At 42.4% G+C, this 17,343-nt stretch overlaps 1 protein-coding gene across 2 annotated transcripts in view; it reads right to left on the reverse strand.

Moving 5' to 3' along the window:
• Window positions 1-17,343, reverse strand: part of tenm2a (teneurin transmembrane protein 2a) — a 179,992-nt gene that overhangs the window by 70,654 nt on the left and 91,995 nt on the right. The window contains exon 3 of one of the 2 annotated variants that reach the window (XM_078261258.1): window positions 949-1,155. In XM_078261258.1, the coding sequence (XP_078117384.1) occupies window positions 949-1,155 (207 nt within the window). Of the gene's footprint in view, window positions 1-948; window positions 1,161-17,343 lie in introns of both variants that reach the window. The other variant, XM_078261257.1, reaches the window with a different exon arrangement.

A 17,343-nucleotide genomic window follows, 5' to 3' on the forward strand; every position in this document is an offset into this window, starting at 1 on the left:
TATGCGGGATAAAAATTGTTGCGAGGTGCTGATATAAGCACACAGGGCCTGTAACAGCCAACAAGAGAGTGTCCAGTGATGAAAGAGAAAGCATACTGCCGGGGAAACTAACTAGTTTGTCTTTGCTGCACTGATCCACCTGCCGGCACTTAAAATTCATCATCCCCTTACCTTTCACTTTCCGGTGGATTATTAATGTCATATGGAAAATAAGTACAAACACACCTCCTCATTGGCAACCAATCTGCGCTCTGCAGAGTGTAAGGCTTGCTTTCACTTGCATCATTGTTTTCTGGCAATAGATGACAAAGGTGGGAGGGTTATATTTAAAATATAATCCATTAAGAGATTACCATTTGTTGGTTTAAAATGTGATTATTGTTATGTGAGCCACAAAATAAGTCAAGTTAGGAACAGCGAGTGTTTTCTCTTGATTATGCTTCTTCAAAAATAGAACAGTTCTTTAACACGCATAAACATATGCTGGGTGATCTTTTCCTGTTTCCTGATATATGAATAGATTTTGAACGTATCTGTGCATGATCAATCGAAGCATTTATTTCCCCTCTTATAAAACCGTAACATCCGTAATTGACCATGATTACAATCAATATCTATCTTAAATCTCTAACTGCATATTTTATGATCGCTCACAATGTTAACAATAATTGATAAGTCCCTTTGGTTTGATTCCCCAGCCCTGCAAACAAATGCTGACTTCGGTGGAATGCAAAGAGGCAGAAACAAAATGGCCAAAAGAACGAGATGTGACATTGAATCAAAGCGAAAGGATTGCTTGGCATGTTACTGTGCAGCGACTAAATCAGATCAGGAAATGGACACATGATGAGGTAATGCAGCGACCCAGGTGATGGATGTCATGTTGATGTAAAAAAGTAAAATGTATGAAAGGATAAGAGGGTGCATGAATGAGGTGAGCTCTCTTACCAGTGGAGGAGGGCTGGGCCCGAAGCAAATATGAGTCATCCGGGTGGGGCTCCAGGTGAGAGTGGGTGGAGTTTTTCTCCAAGAGGGGCACCTGGCATTCCCTGATCGGAGGAGATGGGCCGGGGGTGGGGTGGTGGGGGGCAGACGAGGAGGACGGAAGGGACGGAGGGAGCAAGGAGGAGGAAGAGGTTGGAGGGAGTGGGCGACCTGGAGGATGGAGGGAGAGAAAGGAAGGGGGGGTACGTTAGACAAAACAGATGGCAATGACTTACAGTGATACAGGGCCTGTTCTGAGGCAGCTTTACTGGGATATCTGGATCATTTTGCTTTGCAAAACCAAAATCCCTTCCATTCTCCCAAATTACACATTTCCATAAATCCTTTCTCATACCTCTGGTATCTGTAGCCATGTAACCTTCTTCCTGGACTATACATCTGCCCATTGCACATACTATATATTATTTGCACATTCTGCCCGCAACCCATTCAGCCTATTTTTTCTTATGCAACAGTTATTTTGTATGTATATAATTAGGGGCCCGAGCGCTGACAGCGGCGAAGGCCCTATTGAAACTGAAGGAATTCTTCCTTTCCTTTCCTTACTTCCGGCAAATGAATTGCCTTTTTGAGAGGCTTAACATACTCAAAAACTCAACAGAATTGGCAGTTGCGTCAAGTCTGGTGAAAATTTACATATTTTAAGGTTTCGGGAATAGGGGCACAAAAATGGCTCGCTAGTGCCCCATACAAAATTAACAAAATTGAGCCCCTGCAGTACGTTTAATGTAGACTCACGAAACTTGGTAAAAATATGTATCATGTCAAGACGTACAAAAAAGTTTATTGGAGCCATACCCTAAACCCAACAGGAAGTCCGGCATTTTGAATTGAAAGTTCGAAATTAGTGTGATTGTGGCCATTTCCACGTCGTACTTTAACGAACTCCTCCGAGAGATTTCATCCGATCAACTTCAAATTCGGTCTGTGCCATCTTAAGACGTTAAAAATTGAAAAGTTATTAAAAAATAACCTTTTTGTCATAGGGCATGGCTGTGGCAGGGCAGCCACTTTTGGTCATAGCGCCCCCCGCTAGCAACAGGAAATCAGCCTTATATGACTAAAGTCATCCGATTTACATGAAACTTAGAATGTGTGGTCTACATGTGATACTGAGCCGCCCTCTATACGTTAACCACGCCCACTTACTCAGGCCACGCCCCCTTCATAACATTTGAACCGTTTAAGGTAGAGTCTTGTGTGAGGTGTCATTGAACTCAGCAGAGAGTTCCTTCTTCATTGGTGATGGTTTGGCCCGTCCCCTATGTTTGATTGTTTATGTATGCACCATTCACCAAGGCAAATTCCACATAAGTGTAACTTATGATGGCAATAAACCCTTTTCTGATTCTGATAGTTTGGGTTTAATTTGTCCATCTTTTGTCTCTGACATTCCTGCCTTCATCCATTATAATAGAGGTCAATAGGAAAGACTTCAATGTCAACAGTTTTCATTGAAATTATGTTGTATAGACTGTAGTCTATAATAGACCATTTCACATTTGTAAACATAAACATTCTAAATGTGTTCCAGTTTATTTCCTGTTACAGTCAAAATACCTTTTAAAAGGTGTTATTCTTTATAAGGTTCCTTGGTTGCAGTGTTGACATCAGCTGACAGAAAATTAACAAGGACGCCCTTGTTAACAAGGAAGTTAAAAAGGGCTGTTGCCTCGCAGTGGAATTCCATCAAAAAGGTCGATAGTTAACTGAACTGAAAAAAGAAAATGTTGCAATTTGGGTGAATCAACCATTAATAATCTGGAACATGGTTTTATGTAGAAAGACCTGCTGCAGGTGGTACTCAACAAAGTCGGAAGTAAACTTGCTTCGTGGAACAGGCCCCTGGTCATAGCAATGTAAAGCAGCTTGGATACAAAGAGGCTGGAGAGACTCAATATTACGATAGATTTACACAGAAAGCCCACAGATCTCCGACACACATTAATTAGTGACAAAGAGATTTTAACTGCACTGCTGACACTTCAGCTCAGTCCCGATAACAAAGTTATGCTCACTTTCGCTTAGCCTTAACACACTTTCCATGCCCACATCTTTAACCTAATTGATATAGGGACATTCATTTAAAACATTTTATTGCATCCATACAACTGCCAAGAACTAATTATTTTCACATTTTCCTGCATTGATCTTACCGCTGTATTAATTAAAGCGAGCCTATGTAACTTTTGCTGAGATGTATGAGATAATACTGAATTCTAAAGGTGGATAAGAGTCATAAAGTCAGGGAACTGACTCATTCATGTCAGTTCAACAGTAGTATCTATCTTTAGTTTGCTAACATTAGCAACCAATGCTACTGGGCATACCAGACCAAATAAAGACCTTAAACTCAACTTTTAATTTGCAAGAGGAAGAATTTTTCTCTTTCAAATTTGACATAGTCTTGCTTTAAATCAAAAGGTTGGATGAGATTTCCATGAGGGCCTACATCTATTGTACGATTGTCCTCTACATGGGGGAGACAAAAGAAAGTTAACAGCCAAGTCTTTAAATAGTGGGAGCCATGGGATGCGTGGACACAATCAGGCTGTCCCATACACCAGAGAGAGGAAAGAGGGATGGAGAGAATTCACTCTACTCTCCAAAGGTTTGGAATCAAGGACAAAGACAGATCTAATAATTTCTATTTAGAGACGGCTCAAAATATAGAATAATTATGTCTGCCATATTTGCAGCTCAATCAATCAACAACATGGTAAGAATGAGGCCACTGAGTCCAGCCAATCCACCGAAGGTTATTACAACTACTAATTAGATAGTCGACCAAAGACGCTTTGACACACTGATAATCACTTATTTTCCTGATTGCACATTCAAAATGATGGCCCCGGGCGCCAGCGATGTTTTTTATTTCATTTTAAACAGCTTTACAAATAAAGGCGCTTTTCTGTTTCTTATTGATTGCCTTTCAAAGTTAAAATGTAAGTATGCAAAGGGAAAAATAGGCTACTTCGCCCTTAGTTTTACAAACTTCATCAACGCTTTCTTTCACCACTTAAAACCTCACCAGGTTACAATGCACCGCCTTTTACTAAGTCACCTCTTCTTTCATCACACTTCTCTTTTTCTTTTTCTACGGAACAAAAACAGGCAGGAACAGAGGAGGAGAAATAACGAAAAGCCGTGAGACCTTGAAGAAAATGACGAGATAGCTGAACATTCATCATCCTATTCCTTTTTGTTCTTTCTTCTCCTTTTCTTACTGACAGTTCTTCAGAATATAGATGTGGTTTGATTGTAATTTGACAGCATTCACCTTCCCATCACAAAGTATTGATAGAAATCAAGATGTGTAAAGGCCATGATAGATGGGGAGCTCTTTTTAGGCGACGGTGCATTATTGCTTGCATCAGGAAAACCATACCTGGGCTAGGGAGGGAGGGGGGGAGGATTAATGCAGACATCATTTAAGAAACAAAGTGGTTGGACATACTGTAGTTGTTGGCTAGCTTGCCCATCTATGCTGCCTAAAATTGAAGCGCATTAATCATGGAAAATACAGGTGTGGATCCAGGTGCCATTGCGGCTTTATCGAGATATATTTGATAGAAATGGAGGCCGAGTGATGTCTATGTCCTGCCGTCCAAACTGCTCCAGCTTAGAGCATGCGTCATGGAAACCAGAGCTAGGATCGATCCACAGCCCCACGTTAACTACACCCCAGAGAGAGGCCAGCCTTGTCTTGTGTTTAGGTATGTGTGTGTGTGTGTGTGCCTGTGTGTCCAGTCAATCTCATCAGCGCAAACAGAGAAAAATGGATAAACAATGGCAAAGCAAACACTGTGGCCGACAGGAGGGAAAAGGAGAGAGGCGGGGAGGGACAGTGAGAGACGGATGGCTGGGGGGGTGGGAGACAACGAGGTCAAGGGGGGTAACCAGGGGAATAGAGAGTGAAAAAGAGAGAAATGAACGGAGAGGGACAGAGGATGGAGAAAACAGGACAGTCCAGAAGCTATGAGCTGACAAAACTTATTGGCAATAATAAAACGGGGAAGAAAGCAATAGAGGAGGGTAATTAGGAGGGGAGGAGGCAATAAGAGGGGACTGAGCAGTGGAAGATGGAGGACAGGAACAAAAGTAATGAAGAGGTAAAGAGGGAATAAGCCATGGACAGAGAAAAAAAAAAGCGATTGATCTAAATGAATCGATCACTCACTTCAATTGATGGCGAGAAGGGATCTAGCTATTTGCATATTTCACGAGACCTATAATGAGGCTATTGTTGATAACAGGAAAATGAAAAAATGTTGCATGGGTGTGTACGTAGCTGCACACCTTTAAGATTGTTTTATTGCTGTTGCATGTTTTTATTGTACACAATGAGGTTACGTGTGTGCCAGGGTGGTTATTAATATTTTAAATCACTTTAATTACAAAAAGGAAAAATTGCACTAGTTGGCCAAAAGCAATTAAGGGAACTTTAATCTCCTTAGCAATTATGCTGTGGGGCATCCTTAACTCAGTCATTTCTGCCCGCTACATTTCTAGAAAGGTCAGTGGAAATTGCTTTGTGTTATTAGAACAAAGACTTAGCGATGAGCTCACGCGTTTTCTCTTGACGATTTTGTTCGTTGCCATCCTTTTAGCCGCCTCCCTGGCCATCTGCACACATCTCTCGATCCATCTCTCTGTGCCCGTCTCTCACTCTCCGAATCTACGGTTCTTTCGCAAGTGTTGATTAGTGTGAAGAATAAGTGTATCATGGGGGGAAAAAACAAGGCATCTCAAGACTGCAGCACTGTAATAAAGGCATTAGCGGACTCCCTTGATGATTTCATTACAATGTGAAAAGAACCATGATCATCATTAGTTAGTTGTGTGAGCACCAGATATGTTGTGCTTGTATGAGTCAAATAAGTGTATGAGCTTTGTTTGCCTGTTGCTGTGCTGTACATCTCTATTGAATCATCTCAGTATGAGCTTTGTATAATCTATTGTTTCTTTATGTAGCCATTCTTTACTGTGCAATGGCATTATACGTCAGACGTTATTCTTCTTGTTGACTGTTGTACTGACAATGATTCTCTTCTTTTCCCTACTCGTCCTTGTCTCTATTTCTGTCCCTCCGTCCGTCCGTCCGTCCCTCCCACCTCGCTCCGTCCATCCGTCCACCCATCTGGCTGAGGTGAGGAGTGGTAGGCTGAGGAGAGTGGAGCGAGGGATGGAGCGACAGCTGGAGCCCAGTCAGACAAGGAGAGACAAATTACCCCTCTAACGAGAGCCATTCATCATCTCTTCATCTCTCCCTTCTTCCATCCCTCTCTTCCTCCACACCTCTACGTGAAATACAGCGCACCTGGATGGCAAAAAAACAACAACAGCACACCGCTCTACCACACAACTTTACAGTTGATGTTGTTCTCATTTAGCCGCTACTCATGTGGCTCATGCTGCGAAGTCAATCAGCACGCTTTTCTATTAAGATGACGGAAAATATCGAAGAAAAAGGGGGGGGACAAGATAAGGGAGACGTGAAATGATTGAATGAGTGGTGCGCGGGGAAGAGGGCGGAAAAAGGAACGACACACCCATGCTGGCACATGCAGAGACTCATTACCATGGCTGCTGTCAGCACAGATGTTGGACTGAGGGGGAGCTGTCAGTCAGTCAGTGTGTGTGTGTGTGTGTGTGTGTGTGTGTGTGTGTGTGTGTAAGTATGCACGTATATGAGTGTGTGCGTATGTGTGATAGTGTCTGACAGTGATCTGAGGGCTATTTAGTGATGACAGCTGCTGACACAATGGGCCCTTTTCTCTATACAGTACAGTCTGTCTCCTCCATCTCATCTCTCTTCCTGCCCCCCCCTTCCCTTGCTGTTTTTTGTCAAATCATCGCCTCCTCTTTCCTCTTATTCATTCCTTTCTAATATTTCACATTTAGCTCGACTGTGGCAAGTTGAACACCTGTTGTTGTCTGTATGTGTGAGTAACAAATGGATGTCGCAGCCTATCCAGGAACGGTCTGATCTGATCATCCGCTTGTTACCTTGAATGTGTTCTGCCTTGCCTTTCTTAATCAAAGCTACTGCAGAAAATGAGTGATAAAATGAGTAAAGAGGGAAGGGAGAGATATGAGAATGATTCAACAGCCGTGTTTTAATTAGTAAATTTGGGCTCAGCCTAAAGAGATGATTGTATCACTGGCTCTTTCTTTGATGTGTAACAGAGTGTCTGGGTTCTTCTCTGGCCTAAAGCTGTCCTCTGCTCGGGCTCCGTTCCTCTCTCTTTCATCACGCCTGCATCCATGGGCGTAGGAAGCATTGGAAATGTTGGTGGGACCATCTTAACGGGGGGTCTGGCGATCTTCCCCCCAGTAAATCTTTAACAGAGCAGATGTCATTTTCTGTATTCTGGTGCCATTTAACAGGTGGTTTGATACTTTTATCTGGCTATACTAGCTTTAGAAAAATGATGGGTACATTTTGTCATTTGAAGTGTTTGGCCTCAGATCACATATTTTAATTGATTAAAAAGCTAAAAGTACAGAAATTGATTTGATGGCTAATTCAGAGCCATCTTTATTATAACCACTCATTGTATATTTAAACTTGAGAATTGCTTTATGCTTGCATGCAATTGCAATTTCTGTTAAATTAATTTCTTTTACGTTATCAAATCAATGAATGAAGTGAATCGAACAACTGTAGTCAAAGTTCCCTTATGCATTCTCCAATAAACTACATTAATCCATCCTTCCAGTCATTTCTACTACTACAAATTTAATAAAAAAATACAGGTGGGACAGTCACTCCACATCTATGGGTGCCCTCTTCCAAAACAGGCAGAACCTACACACACACACACACACACACACACACACACACACACACACACACACACACACACACACACACACACACACACACACCATCAAAAGATGAAGCCAGGACACCTGAAAAGACCTTCTCCTTGTTCCATCTATTCAATCACAAATTAAACCCCATCTCGACTGAAGATGGCAATTAATTAACAGTAACAATATCTTTTGACCCTCATATAATGTGGAGTGCATAGGAATAATGCAGACCCAAAGTATGATAATATCAACACAAACCTTGTACAGAAAGGCATGGAAATGACAAATTAATAAACGGTTCCATCGGAACGTCATCTGGAGCATTCACAAGGACATGGTTGTTTGACATTGTCCATAACAAGTCACTTACAGTGTATGATAGTACTCTAGAGGGCGCTGAATTGAAATAAAGCTGCTGCAAGATTTCTAACAGATCATCTCATGAGTAATTCCAACAACTGGTTCAGAAGGTCGATCTTCTCTCCTCACTCAAGTGTCTTTTATTTTGAGTAGAGCGGAGATGAGTTCAGACACAGGCTGACACAAAGCTTTTCGCTCAACCTTTTGACCCAAACGCACAAACACAGCCCAGCACCTATCCGCATCTGCTAATTGAAATATGTCTCCCTGTTGTTGGGAAGTGCAAGTGTGTGTGTGTGTGTGTGTGTGGGTGTGTGTGTGTGTGTGTGTCCCCATGGCATTAGGATGCTGCAGCATACCCGTGCTGTCCATTGTCAGAGATGTCCACTGCGTAACTTGGGGCAACCATGGAGGCTGCATTACCATATAAATTACATCCATGTTGTTGCTGCTGCTGTGGATTGATGGTATTGTTATGGATTCTACACGTTGGACCCTCATTGAAAACAATCAAAATAAATAGCCTCCTCCTCCCACATAGAGTCATACACATGCATGGAGGCACATATGCTCGCTCACACAGTATACAGGCACGTGCACATGGAAACACACTCAAACAGACCCTTAACCACACACGCAGAGAGATAGACACCCATCCTATCAGCCTTCCATTTCCTTTGAACGTGCTCTGTAACGGCTGGACAGAGTACATCTGCAAAGGGGTAAATATCCATCTGTGTGTGTGTGTGTGTGTGTGTGTGTGTGTGTGAGTAATGTGCAAAATCTGGAACAATACACATCTTTCTCTTTTGCTGCTGATGCGTTAAATAAACTGCCCGATGCCTATTTGTGTATCAATTTGATGGCAGAAGATAAAATGTAATTTTTAACTTGAGGGCGGAAAACACAATAAAATATAAATTAGTACCAAAAATAATAAGAGGTATAGAAAATAATAATGGAGTAAAAAGAACCATACAAAATGAAGTCATTTCTGGCCACAGAGTAGATGTTTTTTAGCTTTAAAAAAAGCCATCCAATTATTTTGTTTTTCAAATTATAAAATAGAGTGACGGCATCCTGCACAATGCTGGACAATCTCTCAACACATTTCAGGGCCAGCTAAAGCAATTTCTCACATTATATTCTAGTGTTTCACAGTCGGAAGTAGATTTTTTGCTACTAGCAAGGCCGCTTTCATATTTTCTCACTGTAGAGGAGAGTTAAGAGTGAAATATGGACACGTTCTCTGATGACTGGAGATAGCAGTAGACACTAACAAAAAAACTGAAACCTGCTCGCAGCTTTAGAAAGACCCTCTTAGATTTACATTGTATCTGGAAGAGCAATAACTGTGTGTTTGTTATCTCGACTAGAGAAAGCTTTTAGATGTTGCAGTGCGAAAATCAGCAGGGTGAAATGCTGGGAAGAGCTTTTCCTCCAATCTGCCACGCCGCTGAATCATTCGCAGAAAGTTTAGTGACATGAGAACAAATTGTGAACTGCAGATAACATGTTGTGGACATGAATTAGTGAGAGGATTGCTAAGAGAGGATGAAGTCCTTCAGTACAAATTAGATTCCATGTTTCACCTAACAGTCATGTAAAAAGAAAGAAAGAAGCTTTGCCAGAAATAAAAAAATAAAACTTTAATGTAGAAAACATCTTCATTAATTAGCACTTAAATGTGAGTCATCAGAGCTTAAATTAAATGTTTACACCTATTTATGACCCTAAATTACCACTCTTATAGCTTCAGCTACTGCTGGGTTATATCATGTCTCCTGCACACAAGCATTTTATTTCATTTTCACTTGCAAAGAAGACACAGGTTTGCATTTTAAGACAGGGCTCATTTCATGACATTCTGGGAAAAACAAAACTACCCACAATCACCCAATATCTCAATGACGGCAGTCATCAAGAACCCAATGCATTAGGAATTACGAAAAGAGGCGTGAAAAACATGTGCAGCCACATAAGGGCACACAGAATACAGAAATACGCATCTAACAACAAACTGTGGATGCACACACTTTCTTTCGCACATGCACAGGTGCCTGTACACAGATACCTATTCAACATAGCAGAGCTCCACTGAACCAACCGGTAATTGCTGCGGTTGCTATGACAATATAGTTCCGTAAAAAGAACAGAAAATATCTGAAATACAAAGAGAATAAAAAAGATTTGAAAGAGAGAAAAGAGGGAGGAAGAGCCTTTGGAGAAAAGAGGAGATGGTAAGCAATCAGGATTTGTTTGGTGCACGGATCTGCCAGTTTGCAACCTTGTGCAGACAGAGATAGCATGTTGTATTGTTATCACATGAATAAAACTTGATTTCAATGAAGTCTTTGTTTGTGTGTGATGTTACATTATGGGAAGTACATGTGTGTGTGTGTGTGTAAGACAGTAAGATTGTGATACTGAGTCAGCAGTGTCTACTTTGACAATTTGTAAACACACACACACACACACACACACACACACACACACACACACACACACACACACACACACACACACACACACACACACACACACACACACACACACACACACACACACACACTCAGTGTATTTAGAGCCAGTGGATTATGTCTGTATTGAGGCCTGTTGCTGAGAGAAACCTCTCCTCTCTTTGATGTTCTGCAGCCTCTATTTATAGCAGCAGCAGAAAAAAAGGATAGAGAGCTGAAAAACACAGCCACATTGTATTTCCTCTAACTAGCTTACTGTTGAGCATATCTCTCTCTCTCTCTCTCTCTCTCTCTCTCTCTCTCTCTCTCTCTCAAGGTGAAAAGGCTGCAGTCTCCACACTCTTGGCAAATTATACTGAGCCGTTTGTGCCTCGGTTCGGACGCATTCTGCGCCTTAGAGGTGTGTTTGTGATCTTCATCAAAGAGACGCAGCAGCGTGACGCTGCAGTTTTGCTGCCACAACTTGTGTGCCTCTTGCTTTTGTGCACATTTGAAGTGCATTTGAAGGTGGCTTGCACACATAATAAACAAAACTTGGGCTGATTCTACTGGATTTTACAAAGGTTCTTTCAATTTGTGAAGGCCATTGTTCCAGGGATAACTCTCGCCTTTAAACAAAGGAAAGAAAAGTTAATCAACCTGTATTATATAGAAGTTTCAATGACAACAGACAGTGTGTGAAGGGCAGTTCAGAGTTTGATCATTAAGGATGAGCTCTTTGTTGTTGAGGCATCCACATTATGCTGGCTTGTTTTTTTAAGTAGTCATCCTTTTGTGCAAGTTTTTATTACAAATCTGTTATTTTCCTTAGAGGCTGGATTAACTACTTCAACTGCCTTACCTTTACAAACCTTTCTATAAATAGGTAATTATTATATTGTTTTTATCAAAATAGACGCCCAATTTATTTTCCTAGTTAGAGCTTAATTGCGGGCTTAGTTGATGGGATTGACATTTTGGATATTACAACATTTTGGATCTCAGACAAATCCTGCTGCTGAACTGTACCTTTTGGGCTCTTCATCATGTTTAGGAGGCTGTCCCAAACACTGATTGCATTATTAGCTGCTGCCTCAGTAAATCAGATGCTAATTACTTGCAGATTGCAAGCTCAAACAGAATGAAAAGTGCAGCGCAAACTTCGCAGACCACTTTCATGCATGTAACATAAATCTGGCCAATGATCTCTTAGTCGCCCTCCCCGTGAAGGGGTACCTGTATTTATGAGTGTGCAGAGAGGAGAGAAGCAATTTGAGATTACTATGCATGTCTAGGCTCTTTGAAGTAGCTGCTGCATTGGTCATGGATGGCTGAGTGGATGTTTGTGTGTGTGTGTGTGTGTGTGTGTGTGTGTGTGTGTGTGTGTGTGAGACAGGGATAGCTTGAGTCACAAACCTCTGAGGCCCACTTCAGCAGAATAGTCTGATGCAGTTTATGTGTTGACTGAACATACACACAAAAACCCTGCATCTCCATATATTGCATGTATAAGATAAATCAATCAATCAATCAATCAATCAATCTATCTATCTATCTATCTATCTATCTATCTATCTATCTATCTATCTATCTATCTATCTATCTATCTCTTTTCTACAAGAACATGCAATCGTCATACGGCCTTACAATTAGCACGGCTTGCATCAGCTGACATCAGCTGACTCAGAGGAATATGGAAGTCCCCATGATGATGGACTTCACATGCAGTTGTGCATCTAGGTGTATGCCTAAGTGTGTATTTCGGAGCGCTTGTTTGTGTGCCCATTTTGCACAAACACTCTCTTGCAAACGTGATGCAACTCTCCAAGGCACAACCTGCAAACCAGTCCAGCTCATAAACAGTTGTGCCCAACCAAGCAGATGCAAAAGACTTTACTAGGCACTGGAGGAGACAGACAGCCCAGTCAAATGTTCAACGTTAGGCTATTCGTCTCACCCCCTCACTATGAAGCACAGACCTTAGAGACAAATAATAAATGCTAATCTTTGTAGGACGAAGCCAAGTCAGTCAGTTTAAGCTGAGAGCGTTGAATGAGATTTTTAATTACTGCATGACCTGGGGTATATTAGCACATATTAATGAGGATCATTAACCTAGAGGTAACTAAGACCCCTCCTCCTTAACTACAACTGATAGCACCTCTGCTGTCTGACACTAAACTATGAGTGCATTGATGTGCTTGTGGGTTTTTTTAAATGATGTTTCACAAATGGCTTATCAATTAATTTTATTCGTCACATGAACTCCAATTCCAGTGAATTTGAAGTAAGTATAACAGGCACTGCAGAAGCAAATATGTACAGCCCAGAACAGAATGAAAGATGAGAAGGAACCATTTCAGTTGTCATATGCAAAGGTAAAGGTAATTTCAATGGATAAAGAAGAGGACAAAAAAAAAGTTTTTCCTCGTCCCTCTCTTCGACTACAAGGGGTTGAGGTGGGGCATAAGAGGGCCCATTTCCCACCTCCTGCAGTGTAAATGACAGGGACAATGTTGACGTCATCCATCCACCATTTCTGTAACACCGCCCTCCCCATCCCCTTCTCCAACTCCGTGTGTCAGCTTCATAGTTGTAGTGCCATTAGGCCGCAGTCTCAGCGGTATAGAGGCAGACGCTTTTATCTCAGAAGAGGGTGGACCAGCCGTATTTGGCTTGCTACATTTGCTAAGCACACACACACACACACACACACACACACACACACACACACACACACACACACACACACACACACACTCATTCACGCACTCCATTGTCCATTTCTCTCCATTCTCCTGTCTCAGCAATTTATTCTTTCATCTTTACATAACTGTGCGGCCCCTCAGTGACTTGCTCTATAACTAGTTGTTCTACGGTACACACGCAATACAGCTAATCAGGGACCCATCCACCTGAGCCTTGTATCCCACTCCAACTCTATATCATATCTCTGCTGATGTCAATACACCCACTGGAAGAAATATATCAATAAGATAATGAGCAAAGGGCCAGTGCGAGGAGAGTCAGTTGCACTGATACACACATAGGGCTTATATATGAAATATAGGGCAACACAGCAGAGGGGAAAAAGGGCTCCATTGTGCAGTGAATCCTAAAGTAAGAATGAGGGCTGTGTTGTTGAGAGTTCTGGGTGGTTACATGCACAATATAGGCAATCACTTGAGTAGTGTGCTATTCTGTCTTGTGCTGGTAGGGAATAATGGGGCATAATGCTGCTGGTAGCCATTTCCATTATTTAAACTGATGTTAAGTTTAGTATGGCTGAATGCACCATATATAGTTTGCACTGTTTGAATTCAGACAATGGCAACTGGGGCTTTAGTACATTTTATGTAAATGATATGTCTGAACGTGTGCGCCAGCCAGTGTGTGTGTGTGTGTGTGTGTGTGTGTGTGTGTGTGTGTGTGTATGCATCTTCCTTCAGTACAGTGCACATTAATTGCCATTCCCAGTGGTCGTCAAGAGAGCGCAGGGCTCCTTTGGGCATCTGCACCTTCATTAGACTCTACTGATCATCATGCTGCAGCACCAAGAGAGGCCCTGTTCCTCTCTTTCATCACTTCTTCGCTTCACTACTCCCTTGCCTCTCTTTTATTCTGCCACCCATCACCGTTTTTTTATATGTTGCGTTATTTCTCAACCAGACCCAGCAGTGTTGTTTTCTTTAAATGTTGTCTTCATTGCGTTTCTCTAAGTTTATTAGACCGGTGCAGAGAGGAAGAAAAAGATTGGAAAGAACAGGAGAGGGAATGTATGAAAACGTTCTGGACCATAGCTGTACTTGAACACAGCCGCTGTGTAATGGCTTATGATTTCACCGCCTCCCCTCTCATCCTTGAACATTTCTGTCACTTTACCCCCCCTGTGCTTCACCCCTCTCCACTTCCTCTCCGCCCTCATCTTGAACGTTCTTTTGCATTTTCATTCCCATCAGCCTTCCTTTCGTCATTATCTCTCAGTTAATACTTCTCACTGTCTCAATCCCCAGCACAAGTGGTTCTTACCTCCAGGGGGTAGGTTCGCTAGCACTCCACAGACCCCTACAGACATGTAACACACCCCGTGCCCCCCCCCCCCCCCCCCCCTCCCCCTCATCCGACTCAGCTCTCTCACTCTCTCTCCCCGCCTTTCTCCGCAGTGGATGAGAGACGCCAGCTGGAGGAAACAGAGAGAAATGGGCCCAATTACAGCATTGGGAACTGAAAGTTGGCTAATTAACTCTAATTCGCTAACAAACTGCTTTTTCACCAAGAATCATCTCTCTCTGTCACATGGCACACACATACATGAGAAAGTGCATTGGCATTCACTGCCAAAAAGAAAGAAAATGCATAGACACACATGCACATACCCTTCCTCCCTACACACACACACACACACACACACACACACACACACACACACACACACACACAAATGTGCACGGGCCCACTTGCTCAGCTGTATTTACTGCAAGGGCAATATGTTGATTACGTTAGTGTGGCTGATTATTGCACAGTGACAGTAAAGGAAACAAATGTCTTTCATAGGCAGGCATCTATCTCAGCGAGAGGGCTCCTAGCTACACACTATAGCAGCAAATGACTGTGCTGTATCCAGCTAGGACAGACAAAAGAAAGAGGGCAAGAAGAGGAGGAAGGAGGGAAGAATAAAAATAAGAAAGTGATTACACAAATGAGGTGAGAGAGGACAAAAAAGTTACGAGGAGTGCCAGATGGAGAGGAGGAAAACAAATGAATACAGGATGAAATAAAAAAGTGGATGAATGGATGGAGGCTAAGGAGATAAGGAGCGATTCACCGGGTTATGTATCAAAGCTGTGAAACAGTTTGCCACGACGATGGGATAATGTTGCTTTGAGGCAACATTTATCTAGAGCAAAGATGCTATCTGGGGTGAAACACAGACACACACATCACAATGTGGGATGTTTCATAACTTGTGTGTTACACAATGTATGTGGAATTACAATATAGGCAGCACTTGGAACAATAAGATTGTCAATGTCAAGTTATCAGAACAGGTGTCCAGTGGGCACAGCTCCTCTGATCCTGCACACACACACACACACACACACACACACACACACACACACACACACACACACACACACACACACAGACAGACAGACAGACAGACAGACAGACAGACAGACAGACAGACAGACAGACACACACAGAGAGAGACACACACACACACACACACACACACACACACACACACACACACACACACACACACACACACACACACACACACACACACACACAGTAAATAGTAAATACCAGTAGGAAGGGTGAAAAGCATCACTTAAAGCCATTGTCAGGAGCCAGGATATCCTCTCGTCCCTCTCAATGAATCGTAAAATCCTCCTGGATTACCAGACATGATGAGAAACATCTTACATATGTGTGTGATAACACACACATAGTCACATACTCAACACCTGACCACTGTGCAGATGGGTTTAGATGGGAAAATGCCACAGTCCTTTCTGTCGCCCTCGCTTCTTCCTCTTTTATCAATTTCACTCCTTTCTCTTCCAATAAATTCCTCTCCAGCTCTACCTTTCTAACCGATTACCCCCAATGAGATTGATGGTTACTCCTCTTCCTCCCTCGCTCTGTTTCTCTGATCCACCTCCTTTTCATCTTGCACTTGCTCCATCTCTGTCCCTCTCTCACACCTCATTAGTGATGCTAATACCCCAAGTAATAGAGGACACAATTCAAAGTGTATGTATGTGTGTGTCCGCGTGACCACACACTCGGGATGGGACTATTTCTGGGAAGGGGGAGATGAGTTTCCCCCTCTGATCCCATTTATCCATCTGGGCCCTGCTTTTCTTCTCGCTGGGAGAAAATACGATGGAAATGCAATCACAATCAGTTAGGGTCCAGACGAGAACGCACACACACACACACACACACACACACACACCATTCCACTACTGCAAGGGAGCCATGCAGAAAATTGTTTTGGACATGGTGATAAGGAGAGGGGGGTCTGGGGTGTGGTGAGGGGGGACCTTTTAATTTACATTTTTAATGTAAAATATCATTCAAAGAGGGAAAGTTAGGCATCTCATTATACCGCTTTTTTATTACACACAAGGCACATCAGTCTCAGGGTACTGTGTCCTGAAAAATATGCACAGGCTCGCACACATAAACACACCTGTGAACAACCTGCTGAGCCCTCCAGCCATAATCACCGAGTTAGAAATGGGGCTCTTCTTCAGACACCATAAATCTGGAGAGGAATAATTTATCCTCCAGATATCATCACAGATAATGTACGTCTTTGGATTTCCCCTCTGCTCACAGCCATCCAGGAGGGGTCACTTTGGGGAAAACTTTGTAGGAAAACTACCGACCCTTCATATGAGGTGGTGATAATGCAGCTGCAGGATTATGGATGTGGAGGATTTGACTTTCTGCTCATGTCATGAATGAATAACAAGTGCTCATACCTCAACGCCAAAATAGTTTGTTTGTCAGTGCTTTCCAAAATAACCTAAATAACCACTCCTAAAATGAATCCTATGAGCGTTTTCTGAGGGAACGATTGTAGAAAATGGTTAAAAGAAACCAACATTGAAGGATGTGATGAGATGTGAACCTTGGTCTCCAGTGTCGAAAAGAGACACTATGCCCAGTGCTATGACAACGTCAT

This window comes from Sander vitreus, chromosome 10, assembly GCF_031162955.1.
Source record: "Sander vitreus isolate 19-12246 chromosome 10, sanVit1, whole genome shotgun sequence".
NCBI classification, from domain to species: Eukaryota; Metazoa; Chordata; class Actinopteri; order Perciformes; family Percidae; genus Sander; species Sander vitreus.